This window comes from Astyanax mexicanus, chromosome 1 (assembly GCF_023375975.1).
Source record: "Astyanax mexicanus isolate ESR-SI-001 chromosome 1, AstMex3_surface, whole genome shotgun sequence".
In the NCBI taxonomy this organism is placed as follows: domain Eukaryota; kingdom Metazoa; phylum Chordata; class Actinopteri; order Characiformes; family Acestrorhamphidae; genus Astyanax; species Astyanax mexicanus.
Window position 1 is genome coordinate 19,284,547 of NC_064408.1, and position 19,299 is coordinate 19,303,845.

Genomic DNA, 19,299 nt, shown 5'->3' on the forward strand with positions numbered 1-19,299 from the left:
GTATAGGATTCACGAGAAGAGTTTGAAATCGCTGTTGAATATTCTAATGTCAATGTAAAATGCGATAAACTAAGATCCAGAATTTGTTAAACCTTTTTAATAGGTTTACCACTATTGGCTTGCCTACACTCATTTTACCAGGATAAGAAGTAGTTTGGTGTGTGGGTGTTAACTGTACACCTCACTGCCTCGCTCTTCCTCAGGTTTAATACTTTTAATTTTTAAATTATGTCATGTGAGCACAGTGTGCAGTGTAGTGTGAAGAGCTCCCTCTGTTGCTGCACATGGGTAATGCAGTTTGAGTTTGCTTGCTGTTATTCACGATATAATCGCAGCTTTTTCAATGTGCTTATTATGAAATCTGTAGGCCTGCTTTTCGTGTTTTTCCTTGATGCTAGTACATATCCAAAACCACAGCACTATTTAAGGTGGAACAGAAATAATAAGAAGCTAACATTTGCCTTGCAGGTAGCGTAGCATAGCCTCCACAGATCATAGTACTTCAACCTCTTAAACCCTTTAGAGATATGCTTACTATTTGGCCATGCGTTATACTGTAGTTTTCGCACAATAAGGCACACTTAAAATCCTTTAATTTTCCCCAAAATCTTCAGTGCGCCTTATTTGATATTATTTGATTGATGAATTTTAGCAGGCAGGTTGTAAGGAGCAGTAAAGCCACTCTGCTAAAGTACAGAGTTATACAGGAGTCTCGGTTTAAACTGAACTAAAGTTTAGTTCAGTTTAGTTCTCCAGCACCAGGGCTTTAGCCGCTAACCGCTATTTTCCCATTTAGAGGAGATTATTATTGGCATGTAGCCTGCTCCTAACCCTGGCTAGCACTACTGGAGCAACATTAGTATTACCTGCTAACCATGCTAGATCTTTTACTGTTCAGAGGTGAGTATTATCTGTCTGTAGTCTGCTGCTAACCCCGGCTAGCACTACTGGAGCAGCATTAGCATTAACCTGTAACCGAACAAAGTGCTAGCTCTTTTACCGTTCAGAGGGGAGGATATCTGACTGTAGTCTGCCGCTAACCCCAGCTAGCATTGCTGGAGCAGCATTAGCATTAGGCACTAATTGCACTAAGTGCTAGCTCTTTCACCGTTCAGAGTTTATCGAACTGTAGCCTGCTCCTAACCCCAGCTAGCACTGCTGGAGCAGCATTAGCATTAGGCACTTAATGCACATAGCGCTAGCTCTTTCACCGTTCAGAGGGGAGTATACCGGACTGTAGCCTGCACAAGGACACGGGTTGTGGGTGGCCGTTCTTCAAAACTTCCCATCTTAGTCATCTTAGTCTACTGCACCTCACATAAGCACCCAAAACAGATCCATGAGACACAAGGCAGCCATCATACATAAATAAACGCGTAGTTAACAGTAAGTGTATCTCCAGCCATAGACATAAACAACATGTTTTCAGCAAAAAATATGTTTCACCACTGGCGTCGTTTGATGCATCTGCCAGGTGTTTGGCAGGTGCGTCAGAAAGCCTCCGGGGCTGACAGGCAAACTACAACTAACACTGTGACTGAATATTAAAAAAAACACACTTCAGAAGCTGTCACTTCAGCAGTGAAGGAAAGGGACCATGCCACTCATCAAACCCAGTCACTACAAAAAAAGAAATACGTATTTTTAAGGAGGAAAAAGCCAGGCTTTGTTGTCACAAACTGCTTAAAATATCTTTGTTCCTTTCTTTCTATTTATAATTCCTCAGCTATGGCCACAGAGTAGACAGGTAATGCAAATGAGGGCCATCATTTCTTCTGCCCCCCTCCTCCCCCCTCATTATTCATGCAGACCCTTGAATGTACCCATGAACATCCTTAAAAATAAAGAAGCTCCAGTACTTTTCATCCTGATTTCTGTAGCTGATGTTGTCTTCAGTCTGTCTGAATAGAATTGACCAGGTAAATAAAAAAAACAACTAGTTGTAGTTAAAAAGAAAAGGAAACACGTTATAATATAAACTATTGTATATAACAATTTTATTTCCCTTTTAAGGTATTAACAGATGTGGGCTACAGATGCTGCTTATAGATTGGATTAGAAATATGGGAGTTATTTTTTTTAAAGAACTATCCAGGGGTGAGCTTCCCATATGCTTTAGAACACTAATTGTTTGCTTTAGTTATTTAAAAATGTTTGATAATTGCTAAATGTTTCACACACAACAAAAATATGTGAACTCTCTTGCAAATTTGCGTAATTTGCATAATTTTTAATTAATTTTTAATAAAGTACTTTTTTGAAGTGGTGTACTTGCTGTAGTTCATTATTTTAAATCAAGGGGCCACTTTTTCTGGAGGATGAAGGAAAGGGATTTATTTTAATTTTCACTGTTATTTATAAATTTTTGTCATGTTTTAATTTAAATTAACAAAATATGTTTATTCACAGTTTTCACTTTACAAAACCTTATCAGCTTGCCAAAAATGGTACAGGTTAAACTTTAAAGTTTATGGCGTGCTTAGCGCTGCCACTATGATCAGGAGATCGCCGGTCCGAATCCTGTTCATGTAGCTTGCCATTGGCTACCAGAGTTCTGAGAAGGCACAATTTGCTTTGCTCTCTCTGGGTGGGTCCTAATAAGTGGGTTGGGTAATTGGCAGTGTAAATTGGGGAGAAATGGGATAAAAATTTGAAGGGAAAAAAAATAAATAAATAATCAAAAAATATATAGTGATATAAGTTATTTTCTGATTTAATTCCCATTTTATAATGTAATCTTTTGGGAAACACTTACAACTGACTGATTTTTATTACATTTCTTTTGTTAATTAGTTGAATATTTGGTTCTGTAGGTCAGTGTTTTTTTTTTTTTGTTTTTTTTTTACCCCAGTCCTATAGACCCACAGTTTACACTGTTCAGTGCTCTAACTCACCTTCTATAGCTAATTATCAAGTCATTTTTGAAATGGATTAGAGATTTTGGACACAGGAAATAAGGAAATAACCACTTTTAAGAACTTCTATCTGATTTTTAATTGAAATTCTTTTAATGTTTTTTTTTTGTTGTTTGTTTTAAACACTTGTGTGTTCACTTTCTGCATGCAAAACTATGCAACCTGAGCTGCCTGTACTAAAGAGAAATTCACTAGATTGAATTTCACTCATAATTGAGGTGAAATTTTCAGGTAATTGTTGGATTGATTTGAGGTCATATTGACCAGCACTGCTTTAAACTGTGCTGGGAAACTGTGCTGAATATAAAAACTGCATTAGGGAATGAGTTGTGTCCCTTCAGCTTTATTTTTAAGGGTTTAGCATAAAGTTTGTTTTGCATTAAATAATTCAAAGCAAAGATCAACCCACTGTTGCCCTGTCCTTGACATTTTGACCATTTTCAACCTCTTTACACTACCCACGAAACACTCCTCCCAGTCTTTGTGTTTCTGTTATTGTTATCATTATTCCCTCACAATAAATGAACTGGCAAACGGGGTCTGCAGGAAATGGCTTACCCAACGCCATTCTGTAAAAACAACCGCGTTCAGCCGCCAGACTGCTTTATAACAAGCTTTCATCTCCTCTCTCTTTGAAAATCAATGAGTCATTTAGCATTTCCCTTCTTTCTGCTGCCCCACCATCCCCCCCTCTATGATTTCAACCCATTCTCTATCTGATTCTTCTCTATAGGTTATGTTTATTACTTTTATAGTCACTATTAGGTTTGTAGTAAGCATGGCCTGTGTGTTTGTTTTGGTATAGGACCGATGGCCGACGCTGGTCCCTTGCATCCCTCCCCTCCTCTGGATATGGAACCAACACCCCCAGTTCCACTGTTTCTGTAAGCACTTTCTTCACTTATCATAAAGAGAAAAGCTGTGAGGAACTTTCCATTAAAACAAGTTGTTGTTTTTTACACTTCAGATCTTCCATGAATTGTACACTGCTTTTACTAAGATTGCATTGGTAACACTTTCTATGAATGTTAAAGTCTATAAAAGTCTATGAATACATTCATAACACATTATCATACATTCATAAGGCATTATAAACAGCTATAAATATCTAGAACAACAACACAACCCCATTATAGCCATTTTCTTACTATGCATTATGAGTTGTGATCATAATCCATCATAAACTGTGTTTATAATATTATACATAAATAAGTGCCAAGAAATACATTCCCAGCTTGTATTATGCATTGTATCTAACAAAGCTGCCTACATATAAACACACACCCTGAGCCTTTGTGTAATTATTGTACTTTCACCAATTCATAAACTGTACTTATCTTGAAGATTATAATAGCTCATGATCATTTTAAATGTGCTATAACACCCCTTTGTAGGCTCCAAGTAAAGTAATGGACTCTTATCATGCAAACAGATTATTAATGATAGATCTTAGTATCTCAACCCAGATGTATACAAATTGAATGCATATTAAATTCAGTGTATTTCATATAAAAAAAAACATATGTAGTTATTTAGTAAACAAAAAAATGAATATATTTTTAATTTCTTTAAAGTACCACCTCTTGCTTAGATGACAGCTTTGCACATCTTTGCATTTGCATTTAATGAGGTTTTCTTGTGTGTTTGAGAGCATCAGTTATGAAGTTGTGAAGAGTTAGATTTGGTATACAGTGAAAAGCCTGGTTTATTACATATTAAGGCAAGAACTACTCAACTAGTAAAGTAAAGATCAAAAAATAGAAATTAAGAAATGAACGTCAGTCAATATTGGGAAAAAAAAAAACTAAAACTAAGACTGTGCAGTCACAAAGACCATCAAATACATTATGATGAAACTGGCTCTCATCAGGACTGCCTCAGAAAAGGAAGACTAAGAGTTACCTCTGTTGCACAGAATAAGTTCATAGAGTAGAGTTGCCACTCTACAAGTATTTTGGTTTGTTTAAAGCTTTTTCTAAATTTACTACACAAATTCTTATTTGTTCCATCATAGTCTGGATGACTTCAGTATTAATATACAATATAGGGAAAAAATAATTGAATAAATATTGAATAAGAATGTGTCTTCAAACTTTTGACTGGTACTGTACTATAAACACAGCTATGTTGCATTATGATCACACATATAATAAAGCATTATAAACATTGCTCTAAATGATCAATATTTATAGATATTCCTGAGTGGTTAAATAGAAGTGTTTGATTATAGATGGGCAGCTTTGTTAGTCGTAATGCACTATTTCAGCTGAGGCTGAGTTTCTTATAATTTACAGTATGATTAATGTATTATAAACACAGCTTGTGCTTTATTAGGATCTTAATTCATTATGCATAATGCTTTAAATATACATTGCTATTATGTGTTATAATGCATTTTTATAAACATTTACAGTCATGTTTATAATGGCCTATAAATGTGCTATAATGTTTTATGAATGTGTATAGACATGACTATCATAGAAACTGTTACTGTATTGTATTTGTTCAGGCAACTCCAAATTTCAGTCACCATCACCTGTCTTAATACTATAAAGAACTCTTTATAGTATAGTGTGTGATTAAAGTACTGTGCACAGCTGTATGCAGTGTTCACTGGATACAACTGATTCAAACTTGTACTTCTATAGGTGCGCTTTATTCAAGCTGCTTCATGTGCTTGTGTCTTTTAAAGGAATACTCCAGCATTTTTCAGTCTAATTTAATAATTTTCTAGATTACCACAGACAATTACAACATGTTTCGTTAGTAAGGTAGAGTATGTTTGCTTAATAAAATAAAATTAATTAAAATTATTATGTCTCCATTTCATAATTAATAAAATAATAGGACATTATGATAGATTGATAGAATTAAGAAATCTACAGCTGTACAGTGTATTAAACGTTCAGTGTTTTTTTATAGTTAATTTTTAACTGTTTAAATTATTATTAATTAAATTATTTGAATAAACTGTTATGTCTTCAACGTAATAAACTCTTTTATAAATTGGGTACCACTTTAAAATAAGACTACATTTATAAAGGGTTAATAAATGGTTTACAATTAGTTTATTAACAGTTGCTAATTAAGTTGTAAATGCCTTAAAAATCAATAATAATCAGTTATAACACATACGTAGAAAGGGCAACAATGACCTGTTGTTTGTCAAATAGCGAACCCACAGCCATCTATAATGTTGCCCTTTCTATGTATGTGTTATAACTGATTATTAATGATTTTTAAGGCATTTACAACCTAATTAGTAATCATTAATAAACTAATTGTAAGCCATTTATAAACCCTTTATAAAGGTCGTCTTATTTTAAAAGTGGTACCATAAATTGTTCTTATAACTTAAGCCCCTTTTCACAATTTAAGGCCCAGAAATCAGTTGTAATGAACATTACCCACCAAACACCCTAGTGCAAAGTACAAGTAGTGTTCCAGTGTTTGGCCTATGTGTAAATAAAGCCAGTAATTATGTGGTGAATGTACAGTGGGTAAAGCTGTGCTGTGCAGTGCTGGGGGCTTTGTAACCCTCTAGTTCATGCCTGGCATTAGGCATGTTATAAATAGTTTCATGCGTATCTGCATCAGAGGGTCTTATTCTATTGGGAGCACTTCAGTACCTCAGTACCTCAGTACCTCAGTACTTCAGTACGTCTCTACAGGGTCTGTGTAGCTGAATGCATGCATTAGAAACAGTATCCACAAACATTGAGGCATACAGTCTATTAGTATGGAAAATTGAGGTTTTATGATGAACCAAAGAAAAATCAATGTAAAGCTGCTGAATTCTATGCATGGATTTAATGAATTTCTAGGTAATCTGCTTTTTTAGAGGCTTTTTTTTCAGGGAAGAATGTGAGATAATTAACAGTGGTGTGACAGAGGTTTTAGAGACTCCTTAGGGAAAGTTAAAGTGACCGTGAACATTCTACTTTCTAAATTGTCTTTTATAGTAACAAATTAAGAGACCACTTAAAAGTGATGAGTTTCTTTGATTTTACCAAATTGAAATCCTCTGGAATATAATCAAGATGAAGATGGATGATCACAAGCCATCAAACCAAGCTGAACTGCTTAGTGCCAGGATGCATGAAAACTATGATTAAAATTTTCATATTCCACCCAACTCAGCAATTGGATATCAGTCTGGCTATCTTTTTATTCAATAATTTTATTTTTAATTTTTAATTTTTATCCCATTTTTCCCAAATTTACACGGCCAATTACCCAATCCACTCATTAGGACTCCCTCTATCACTAATAATGCCCCAACACCAGGAGGGTGAAGACTAGCACATGCCTCCTCTGATGCATGTGAAGTCAGCCACCACCTCTTTTCAAACTGTTGCTGATGCGGTATTTCTGAGTAGCATCACAGCGCGCTCGGAGGAAAGCTCAGCGACTTGGTTCCTAAACACATCAGCTCACAGACGCCTTGTGCTAAGTGACATCACCCTTTGGCGTAATGATGGAGAGAGCGCCATCTCTCCACAGCCAATTGTGCTCTCTCAAAGCTCCGGTAGCCGATGGCAAGCTACATGAACAGGATTCGAACTGGCGATCTCCTGATCATAGTGGCAGCGCCTTAATCCGCTGGAACATTTGGAGCCCAGTCTGGCTATCTTAAGTGCACTTGACTACCAAATATACTGTAAATGCATGTGATTAAAAATATAATATATATGATCGTAATACAATCTGTATAGCACTGATATGAAGTGACCAGGTGTAAACAGGGTCTTTTTAAATACTGTATCAAACTCTTTTACTCATAGAGTAAGCATGATTGGTGTCTCCTGATTATCAGATCTTCTTTTAATTTTCAGAAAAACTTGAAATTGAAATAATCCTGTAAATCATCTGTGCAGCTCAGATATGATAGATAAAGATGAGTTTGGGAGATTCTGGAGTATTCCTTTAAGTGCCACCGGTACTCCATCTCTGTGCTACCTTTCTCTGTGCACAAGTTAAACGGGTGCTGTCTGCCATCAATAACAGATGCTGCTATGACTATCCCCCCTCTGACTAATACTGCTCTCAGCACAGCCAGATTTGTTTGCCGGTAAATATGTCCATGCATTGGCGCCAGACTACCCACTCGCTCTCTCGCTCGCTCGCTCACTCACTTACTAGCTATGGCTTTGTTTACTGACACTGTTTCAGCACCCGCCCACCTGGGAAGGAAATGGCAAACAATCTGGTGCCAGCATGCCAGCCAATCAGTGCTGAGTTTACGGGACAGGACCGGCGAACTGTGCGATAGAGCGGGTGAAGCAGACGCCCTTTAGCCAAGGCGTTTAGGGGAGTGAGAGAGAGAGAAAGAGAGAGAGAGAGAGAGAGAGAGAGAGGTTATTGAGCACAAGCTAATTATGTGTAATCTATGCAGAGCTAATTGTAGTGGGATGAAGTGAGCAGCAGAACACTTCAATACGCCAAATTAATATAGAAAGTGTTTCAGATACAGTTTTAACAATATAAATTTATTATACATGTTAATCCCAGTTTTGCGAAAGATGTGTAGTTTTACAGAGGCATTCACACTTAGAGACAAGTCACATTGTTTAAAGAAGTATAAACCCTAGATAACTGACTGTCCTTTATTGTCCAATATAGTAAATTTTTACATCAAATAAATTTTATCCCTACTTTTTAAGCAGCAAAGTTTGGCAAGTAATAAGCTCCAGATTATGATTGTCGAGAGAGAACTTTATTAAAAAACTGTGGCAATTTTAACATTAATTAATTAATTAATTTATTTATTTAAATAAATTGTACAGTAATTTGTTATATCTGCTTGTTACTTTTCATTAGTGCTGTTTGGTAAACAGTTTAATTTATGTTACGTTATATCATTTTTTTATTTATTCAAAATGATAATGGTACTATTTTAAAATATGGCTCCTTTATAAAGTGTTTATACACATAGTTTTAAAGGAGTTGAAAATACTTTATAATCCATTAATAAGCAGTTACAACACACCTACATAGACAACAGTGACCTGTCATTGGCCAAATAATGATTCCACATTTATTTATTCTATTCTGATCTTTATAAAAACTTATCTAACTTTGTCTGTTCTATAAGTCAGCATTAACATATCTATTAATCACATATCTTTTATTAACTTTAACTATCCATATTAATCATTTATCCAATAATCATAATGTGGTGTGTATTAACATAAACTGACTTTCCAAATTATTTTATTAGATATTTTAATACTGACAGATGAAACAAAGCAAAGTATGATATGTTTTATGTGTTGTAGTTACTTATTAATGGTTTGTAAAGTATTTACAACCTAATTTTTAACCACTACTTCCTCATAGAACTATTTATAAACGCTTTATAAACGAGCCTTATTTTAAAGTGGTACCCTTATACTTATCTACTATTATATAGTAAACTTGTATAAAGGGTTTACTAATAATATTAATAAAATGACTAGTAATAATAAAAATAGCTGTTGTTATGGATTTTTTTGTTATGGACTGTCATTTATTGTCAAATATGACGATAATTGTAACATTTTTACAAAAATGTAACCCAACTAACCTTCTCACCTTTACTGACAGTTTAGTATTGTTAATTTAGTATAAATTAGAAAAAAAAAGATTGTAACATTATTTTAATTCTGCGTTTAAATTACCCACAAGGGTTTACGACCAGTGTACCACTCAACCATAAAACATGTTATAGGAGTGCATTTTAGACCAAAGACTAAAATCTATCGCACAGCATATTTTTAACTGTTTCATTATGTGTTTTTAGGAACTTTTAGAGGCATTTAATGATTCTGGTCTGTAGTTCATTATGGTTATAGTTTTTGAATCTAATACAAATGACTGATTGTCTTTCAGTTCATTTCTGGGGCCTGTACTAATTGAACTAATTAAACTTTTCAGGCACTTGGTAATAATTCGTAATCGAATTATGGATTATATGCTCTCATCATCTCTCAGGATTGGCAAAATTGTCCGATACTTACTAAAATCGGCGAGTACCATACACATCTGATCAATTCTTACATCTCTGATTCTGACTGTGAGCAATTCTGACTCTGTAGGTTTCTCTAAAATCAGGCATTTCACATCAAACCACTCTGCACCTTTTATCTGTTTAGTTAAACTGAAATTATTAAAATTATTCTGATAAAATAGGAAATTGAACAATGTAACACTGGCAGATTTGCTGAGTGGAGATGGGATGCCTGAATCATTCAGTGAATCTCTGTGCTGTTTGTGTGTGTGTGTGTGTGTGTGTGTGTTTGCCTGCCACCTGCATGCTTGCATGATGCTGAAATGACATGACACATCCGTCAGCTTCTTCTCTTTTTCTTTTCTTTTTTTTGTTTCTATGTGCTTCACGTGTCATTTCCAGTCGTCCTGTTCATCACAGGAGAAGCTCCACCAGCTGCCCTTCCAGCCCACGCCCGACGAGCTCCACTTCCTATCCAAGCACTTCTGCACTGAGAGCATCGCTGGGGACGACCGCCGCCGCGCCACGCCCATGCGCCCACGCTCACGCAGCCTCAGGTACAAGAATAGATTATAGAAAAGAGAGTTTCAGCCTTTAGTTAATTTCTGTTGAAATAAAAGTATCTGTAATTCCTTAAGTGGATTGATTTGTGTTTTAAAAAAGTGAAAAGTGAATCTGAGGTAATAAATTAGCATTTTAATGCTGTGTTTTTTTTCAGCCCCGGAAGATCCCCATCTTGCTGTGATCATGAGATTATAATGATGAATCATGTATACAAGGAAAGGTTTCCTAAGGTAAGCTGCATGCCAGCATGGCACAGAAATAAAGTAGTTCATAATACTGCAAGTAAATATCATTACATTGCAGCTGGAAAAATATGTCTTATTAAAAAAGAATTCATGTATATTAAAAATAAGGACCCTGGGGATACAGAAGCACAAAAGGTCTGCTAAGAACTTTTTTTTTTTTTTTGATCAGTAATTTTTTATTGCCAGGCATTTATATGCATTGGCCCACCTCTGTAATAGAAATAACCTTGTAAGTCACTCTGGATAAGAGTGTCAGCTAAATGCAGAAAATGTAAATTTAATTTCCATTGATTACCAATCCAGAACTGTAAATTCCATGTGAGGGACAGATATGATAAGCCAGGCTATATTATAAACAGTTTAAGAGCAAATAATATACTGTAGGTTTACATTTTTACACTTTATCTGTGGAAAGAGTAGATAACCAAAATCATGTTAATCTTGAAGCTTCTTGTGGCTGAATTCAACCAATGTCACAGCAATTATCCTATAAATGCTGCTTTTTAAATGCTTATTTGTTTCTCAATATCAATGCATATTTTAGGCAGATTAAATTATGATTAATTAATAATTAACAAACAATCTATAATGCAACTGAGGTAAGCAAGTTGTTCCCCGCTGTGTTCAGAACTTCTGAAGTTTGATTAGTGTGTAGCTGGGACTGAGCACTGGGGCTTTGGGTTCTGAGTGTTCTGGCTCATCCTTCAGGCCACGGCTCAGATGGAGGAGCGCATCCAAGAGATCATCAGCAGCAACTCCCCGGAGAACGTGCTGCCGCTGGCCGACGGAGTGCTCAGCTTCGCCCATCACCAAATCATCGAGCTGGCCCGCGACTGCCTGGAGAAATCTCGCCTTGGCCTCATCACCTCCCGCTACTTCTGCGAGCTGACGGACAACCTAGAAAGACTTTTCCAAGAGGTGCTGAAACACTCATAGTTCTTTTATTATTTTTTCAAAATCATTTTCTCACCCTGCGTTCACCCTGGCGGGAGACAGACAGAGAGCATTCATTTCCTATGGACGAGAGCAGTGTGTAGCCGCAATACAAAGCAGCAAGTGACACTTAAAAATGATGAGCTTCTTTGATTTTACCAAATTTAAAACATCTGTATTATAATCAAGAGGAAGATCAGAACTGCTTGGATTTTTGCACCAGGAGTGGCATAATGTTACCCAAAAGCAGTGTGTAAGACTGGTGGAGGAGAACATGACAAGATGCATGAAACTGTGATTAAAAACCAGGGTTATTCTACCAAGTACTGATTTCTGAACTCTTAAAACTTTATGAATATGAACTTGTTTTCTTTGCATTATTTGAGGTCTGAAAGCTCTGCATATATTTTGTTATTTCAGCTATTTCTCTTTTTCTGCAAATAAATGCTCTAAATGACAATATTTTTATTTGGAATTTGGGATAAATGTTGTCTGTAGTTTATAGAATAAAACAACAATGTACATTTTACTCAACCATATACCTATAAATAGCAAAATCACAGAAACTGGAAAAAATTAAGAGACCATTTTAGTTTCTGAATCAGAGCTTTATATTAAAAATGAGAACACTGGGGGCACACAAGTACAGCATTTTTTGATAAATATCAATAAAAAAAATAATTATAAAAAAAATAAAACAATTATTGAAATTGAGATTTTCTCAACTTCTATACATTTTTGAATTATGACCTTGTAGAGCTATGTTGTCAATTGATTGGCCGAACAAATTCTTTGGACCAATCACTGCTCTCTTTACTGATCTCCACTGCTCTGCTTTGTTCATATCCTCAGCAGTGTAGTTCTGAACATGACAGAGAAGATTCCTTTCCTGTTTTACACTGTGTGATGCATATTTGATTAAAGCAGCTTAAAGAAAAGTAAATCATGAATAAACACAGTTGATTGCTCGATAGATGTGAACGCAGGGCCAGGCTCGTGTAGAAATATCCACAGGCAGCAATTATGTTTTTATTTCTAACAAACTTACCTTCATTAGTATTACCACGTCATTTGACCTAATTTACAGTCTGTGGTGAGTTTGTGGTGGTCCCTTGTTAAATTACTCTTGGCTAATTGTGTTTCTACATAGTCCACTGAGCGATCAGAGAGTGTTGAGGTGACCTTCATTAAGGAACTGGTGAAGAAGATCCTCATAGTCATTGCCAGACCAGCACGACTCCTGGAATGTCTGGTAAGTTCATTTTTATTCATTCCAGAACTCTATTATTTTAGAATAAGTGAAGGAAGTTACAAATGCAACAAATATATGAGATATTATTATATCGACCAATAGGAGTTCGACCCAGAAGAGTTTTATCACCTGCTGGAGGCTGCAGAGGGTCATGCCAAAGAGGGGCGAGGCATCAAGACTGACATCCCACGCTACATCATCAGCCAGCTCGGTCTGACTCGAGACCCTTTGGAAGGTAATGTGGTTTTATGATCAGTGGGTGCAAGAATTTTGCGACATAGAAAAATTTTGTTGAGTTTGTTGAGCTTTTCTTGTACAAAAATGGAAAGATGTAGCTGCAGTCTTACCCTGCGTTCACACTGGAAAGCGACAAAGCGACAGGCGACCATTCATTTCCTATGGCAGGGTGCGATTTGTCGGCGCGACACGCAAGAGGCGACAAGCGACAAAGCGACAAGCGACACAGAGCTGAATTTTTCTCAACTTTATGCAAATGAATTATGACGCGGTGAAGCGACAGCCTAACCTTATTGGCTTCTAGCTTTTCTTTGGACCAATCACAAACAAGGCGGTCCGGCGTCCTCAAGCTCCTGCTCTCTGAATTTCTAGTTTCTTTCCCTGTTCATTCTGTTGAATGGGGTGGACCCACGCCGATCTGCGGGAACGGCTGTGTTTCCAGAGCAGTTAAATCACAGAAACGCCCAAGAGTCTAGCAAGTTTGGGAGTTATAGCTGTAGAATAAAGTGGCCAAGCGATACCTTTTTTGTGCCTTTTTTCTTATGGGAGGCTGGACCATGATAAACACGCGTTGAGCTTGACACGCCCACAAGCGACAAACGCTGGGCGACACAAGCGACTCGTCGCGTTCCAGTGTGAACGCAGGGTTAGAAAGTGAGCACAGTCTTTGTTGTCATATAGAACACATGAATGCAGTTCTTAGAAATATGACTATATAAAGTTCTTAGAAAGTTGACTTATGTGAACTAGATAATAGTTGTTTGTGCTACATGTGAACAATCAAACTTATATTCCAATTAAATATTAATAACAAGACATATTATTGTATAAAAATGCAACAGGATTACTGTACATTCATTTATACGCACTCATTCAGCAAAGGTGTATTTCACTCATTTTCAAATGGTGCGTACCGAAACTGTCTGTGCTTTTCTGCCCTCTTGTGGAGAGGCTGCTGAGTTCAACTACAGCTGTGTAGATGTATAGATATGATTTTCTACCAGTGTATCACGGCATTAAGTTTTTTACTTTAGTAATCAATGCAAAAATAAAATTCAGTAAGTACAGGTCCATTTTGCTCGTTTGTATAAGTGTACTTGATGCTACATATTTTATTTAAAGATGAACTGCTCAAAAACATGTGAAGAAGAAAAACATATCTAAAAAAAATTTAATGAGAACAAATAAAATGAAATGTACTCCTACTAATGTTCTCTATTATTTTTATTGCTTTGAAAGTGTATCTGGCATGCTGGAAACCTATTGGCAGTTCCACTGCCTGAGGCCCAGACGACCAGCCTTAGCACCACTCATTATGGAGGCTAAAAGTGTTCCAAAGCAGATTTTGGGCTTTGGTAGATGAATACATTAGTTACAGTGTAATTACTGTTGAATTTGGAATGATAGTTGATTTTCATTAGCCTAAGGCTTGTCGTTTGCTGCCATTGTTTGTGGGCAGCAAAATATTTTAACTGAAGCAATTAGAGAGCAGTTTAGGCTTGTTTAGTTTTATTTGCTCTCTGGTTCGTGGTGTTTGGGTTCAGGCTGGGTTTAGACAAGATTTTTTGGGGGTTAATTTGCTCAAGTTTAGTTGTGCCTAGATCAGTTTAAAAGTTTAGAGCTGATTAAATATAGTGTTGGTTTTAATGACACTACGTTAAGAAACTTCTTGCTTCTAATTGAGTCCACAAACTTGGTCCTTAGTCTATTAGAGGCTTGCCTCCTATAATGATCCTATAATTTCGCATCCAAGACTATCATTAGCAGTAATTAGAACTGAATGCAACTCCCACGCTCCCCATCTCTTCCCCAGCAAACCTGGAAGTTCCTCAGCTTCCTCTGCCAAAACAGAATTGGTTGCAAAGCTCTCCAAAGCGTGCTAATCCTCTGTGGTCTCCCTGCCTGATGTCTACAATGGCCGAAAGTAGAGATGGACAGCTGTTCTCAAGTCAATTCAGTGCGCTCAGGTCTCCTCAGGGATGGCAGAACGACCCTCTGGTTCATTACCTCCTGCTGTTGGTAGGTTGGCTTTGGGACCGACTTGCTGAGAGCTAGCGCGCTGGGGTTTGTTTGGCGGTGCAGTTTTCCTACGGAAATATGTCACGACATGTGTTAAGAACCCTTCCGCTGGTTTCTACTCCATTTAACTCATTTAGGAACCGCAGGAGTCAGCTCCTCAGACTTATTGTGTGGAAAAAGTGATGTAGTCCTTTGTTTTAGGTTTCTCCACTGTGTAAATAAAGATACAGGAATGAGTGTTAATGCTCATACTCAGGTGTGTTTTAAGTTTCACTTTCTTTATAGGAAGATTTTATGTAATATGAGTGTACTTTTATTCAGAAGCTGGCTTAACCCTAAATACTGTTGTTCTTTTTTCATCTTACAGAAATAGCCCAGTTAACAAGCTATGATAGTGGAATTGCTGAAACCCCCGAGACCGATGATTCTGTGAGTGTAAGTAGTTTTGATCACGTTCCTTGAATGTTATTTTTTATATAAGCAGTGTGTAGGTGTGAAGATTGAATGATGGATAGATTGGTAGGTTTATATTTTAATTGATTGGTTGGTACAGTAAAAAGATCGATAAGTAAAAAGAAAAAAAAAGAGACCACTTAAAAATTATACCAAATTGAAAACCTCTGGAATATAATCAAGAGGAATATGGATGATCACAAGCCATCAAACCAAGCTGAACTGCTTGAATTTTTGCAGCAGGAGTGGCGTAAAGTTGCTCTAAATGGCAATATTTTTATTTGGAATTTGGGGGGAAATGTTGTCTGTAGTTTATAGAATAAAACAACAATGTTCATTTTACTCAAACTTGTACCTATAAATAGGAAAATCACAGAAACTGAAGTGGTCTCTTAATTTTTTCCAGAGCATAGACAGGTATTGATAGGTAGGTAGATTAGAAGATCAACCTACCTATCAAAGGCTGACAGGTCAATGAATGATAAATAGGTAGATTTATTAGAAGTTAGACAGACAGGTAAATGGATTGATATATATGTTGATTGGTTGATTAGTAGATAGATAATAAGATAGGTAAGTAGATTGATATGTCAGCACATGGGCATGTAGATTGGATGGTAGAAAAGTAGGTGGGTAGATACAGTAAACTGCAATTGCCCAGTTTACCAGTAAATAATAATACAATTCCTAAGTAAGAATATAATAAACCAGCTGTGCACAGTCTGCATGTAGACATTACATCAGCGTAATTCAGTTAGATTTCTTCCTTACCTGTTCAGACCTCTGTCCTCTGTCAGCAAATTGCAGTGTCAGATATGTAGGTAGTTTTGACTGTTCTGTCTTACAGTGTCATTTTACATTACACGCAAGAAAATGAAAGCAAAACTGGATTTGCCCTGATTTTTAAATGTAGAAACTCTTGATAAAGCAGTGTGCTATATTTATTTACTTTGTGATATCTCTGACTTCCAGTCCCAGAGCCTGAGTGCAGCGTTGAGATCCCGCCGTAAACCCTGTGAGGTAGATTTTGAAATGATCAAACTCATCAGCAACGGTGCTTACGGGTAATTCACTTCATCAGCTTACATGAGCCTCATATTTACCTTGTTATAAGCATGGGTTAATGATAAAGTGTTAATGTGAATCCATTGATCATTAGGTTTTATTAAAAAAAAAATTGTGTATTATGTTTTTATTTTGTATCCAGAGCTGTCTATCTGGTTCGGCACAAAGAGACTAAGCAGCGTTTTGCCATGAAGAAAATCAACAAGCAGAATCTGATGCTGAGGAACCAAATTCAGCAAGCGTTTGTGGAGAGGGACATTCTGACCTTCGCTGAGAACCCATTTGTAGTCAGCATGTACTGCTCTTTTGAGACACGCAGACACCTCTGCATGGTCATGGAGTATGTTGAGGGTAAGAAATATGCTCTATCCTCCTCACTGTTAAATAATTAGATTAGGGATATATTTTTACATTTACCTCACCGTACATTATATATACAAATATTCATTTCATGTAAGTAGTCCTTCTGTATGTGCAGCTTTGAACACTGTCTTCCAACTGCTTATGTGTCCTAAACCACAAATCGATTTAAAGGTATTAAGTTCTGGCTTTGATGGTAGTTGGAGGTTCAGGCATATTGAAGCCATTAAATTAACTTCAGCTGTGAGAAGAGTGAATATTTTAGTACAGTAATGTCCAAAGGTCTTTTAGTTTGTCTCTGCAGTGTTGTATATAAAAGCAACAACATTTGGGATGAATGCGATTTTTCTGCCTTCTTAAAAAATTAAGCAATACATTTGTTGCTCTTACGATCATTACATATACTACTTTTATATTAAGTGTACTGTACACATCATTAAGTCTGGGAGAAAAATACTCAGATGAGGCCTTACAAGCTTATTAACCACCCTGTTACATTGTCTTATTTTCTCTACTCTGTCTTTACATCACCAACACAGTAACTCAAAGTAGCCTAGCCCAGATAGCTTTAGCATACATTATAACAAGAGGTGTGTCCAAAACTGTGTCCAATTCACCAATCCCCTACATGTAAAAATCCACATCACTACATAAACCACAATTATAGGAAAGAGAATTTGCAAATCTCATATAGCTTATTTGGTTTCCTCAGCTACATAATACTATTTTTCTCATTTATAGCATTAAATCACTGCAAAGAGTCTAAACTACCTTGAAGTTCCAAGTAATGACATAAAGCTCTTTTTTTGGTCAGGTGGGGACTGTGCCACTTTGCTGAAGAACATGGGTCCTCTGCCCGTGGACATGGCTCGAATGTATTTTGCAGAGACGGTTCTGGCTTTGGAGTACCTGCACAACTACGGCATTGTTCATCGAGATCTGAAACCTGACAAGTGAGATTCCCACACCATCTGTATTCTGTTCAATTAGCCTTACTCACTGCAAAGGAATTCACAATCTTGATGTATCTATGGGTATGCTCTAGATTTGGCTCGCTGGTTTCTCGTAGGGTTTTTACATTTATATCGTCTCTGTTTGTTGTTATTCCTTCACAGCTTGCTGGTTACTTCAATGGGACACATAAAGTTGACAGACTTTGGCTTGTCAAAGGTGGGCTTGATGAATATGACCACTAACCTGTATGAAGGTCACATCGAAAAGGATGCCAGAGAGTTCTTAGATAAACAGGTAAGGATATAAATGTCATAAATACTATTTATTTACTGGTCTAGATGGAGCAGTTGTTTTATTGTTCTATATTTCTGTTGTCTATGTTGGTTATGTAATGGATTTAAGCCTTTCAGAAATAATGAAGGTTCTGGTTGTAGGTGTGTGGCACTCCTGAGTACATCGCTCCAGAGGTGATCCTGAGACAAGGCTATGGAAAGCCTGTGGACTGGTGGGCTATGGGGATCATCCTGTATGAGTTCCTTGTAGGCTGCGTGCCCTTCTTCGGGGACACACCTGAGGAGCTCTTCGGTCAGGTCATCAGTGGTCAGTATCATGGTTGTTGATGTGGTATATATAGAGAGAGAGAGAGAGAGAGAGAGAATATTCACTAATGCTGCATGTTAAGATATTTTATATTTAGAAGGTTATACAATACACATTGTTAAGGGCTGTAATGGCAATGGATTACCTCATGTGAGCAACACCATAGTGACATCATTTGACATTTTAGACAGGGTGGAGCCGTTTCATTTAGACCACAGGGAGATATGTTAATTTGTGGAAGAGCAGGTAAAATATGTCACCTTTAAAAGGTCTCTTTCCACTAAAATCCACTTTTACTTGTTCTTTGTAAAGTACTATAGGTCTATCTGAGTTGTATATGCATGCTGCATATGAAACTGTTCTTCAAATTCCATTGTCTGCTGTAGCTCAGAAAAAAAATGTTCAGAAAAACTAGTTGATCAAGAAAAGCACCGTGTGTACATCAGCTCGTGAGTCCAACCTTGGCTCGGGACCGCCCACAGACAGAGCCGAACCCGACACTGTTTCTCGTCAGCTAAAGAGCTTAAAGCTCTGTTTACACCAGCTAGTTAGCATTAGCTATCTTATGTAAGTAACTATAGGTTTAAATTGGATCTCCGGTTGATTCTGCGTTTACCGAGACCTTAAATATAAACTAGGGAAGCATGATTTGACAAAGCAGCTCAACTCGACAGAACACCGGCCAAAGCAAGCACTGTTTGCATCAGATTTTAT

General features: G+C 36.8%; 1 protein-coding gene across 10 annotated transcripts in view; it reads left to right on the plus strand.

Annotated features, from left to right (window-relative positions):
- Positions 1 to 19,299, plus strand: part of mast4 (microtubule associated serine/threonine kinase family member 4) — a 182,174-nt gene that overhangs the window by 139,741 nt on the left and 23,134 nt on the right. For 7 of the 10 annotated variants that reach the window (XM_022667775.2, XM_022667781.2, XM_049474341.1 and 4 more), the window contains 12 exons: positions 3,721 to 3,799; positions 10,306 to 10,460; positions 10,622 to 10,697; positions 11,421 to 11,630; positions 12,796 to 12,897; positions 13,000 to 13,132; positions 15,521 to 15,588; positions 16,579 to 16,670; positions 16,814 to 17,022; positions 17,846 to 17,984; positions 18,147 to 18,279; positions 18,420 to 18,585. In XM_022667775.2, coding sequence (XP_022523496.2) covers positions 3,721 to 3,799; positions 10,306 to 10,460; positions 10,622 to 10,697; positions 11,421 to 11,630; positions 12,796 to 12,897; positions 13,000 to 13,132; positions 15,521 to 15,588; positions 16,579 to 16,670; positions 16,814 to 17,022; positions 17,846 to 17,984; positions 18,147 to 18,279; positions 18,420 to 18,585 — 1,562 coding nt within the window. The remainder of the gene's footprint in view (positions 1 to 3,720; positions 3,800 to 10,305; positions 10,461 to 10,621; positions 10,698 to 11,420; positions 11,631 to 12,795; positions 12,898 to 12,999; positions 13,133 to 15,520; positions 15,589 to 16,578; positions 16,671 to 16,813; positions 17,023 to 17,845; positions 17,985 to 18,146; positions 18,280 to 18,419; positions 18,586 to 19,299) is intronic. The other 3 variants (XM_049474330.1, XM_049474331.1, XM_049474335.1) reach the window with 2 other exon arrangements.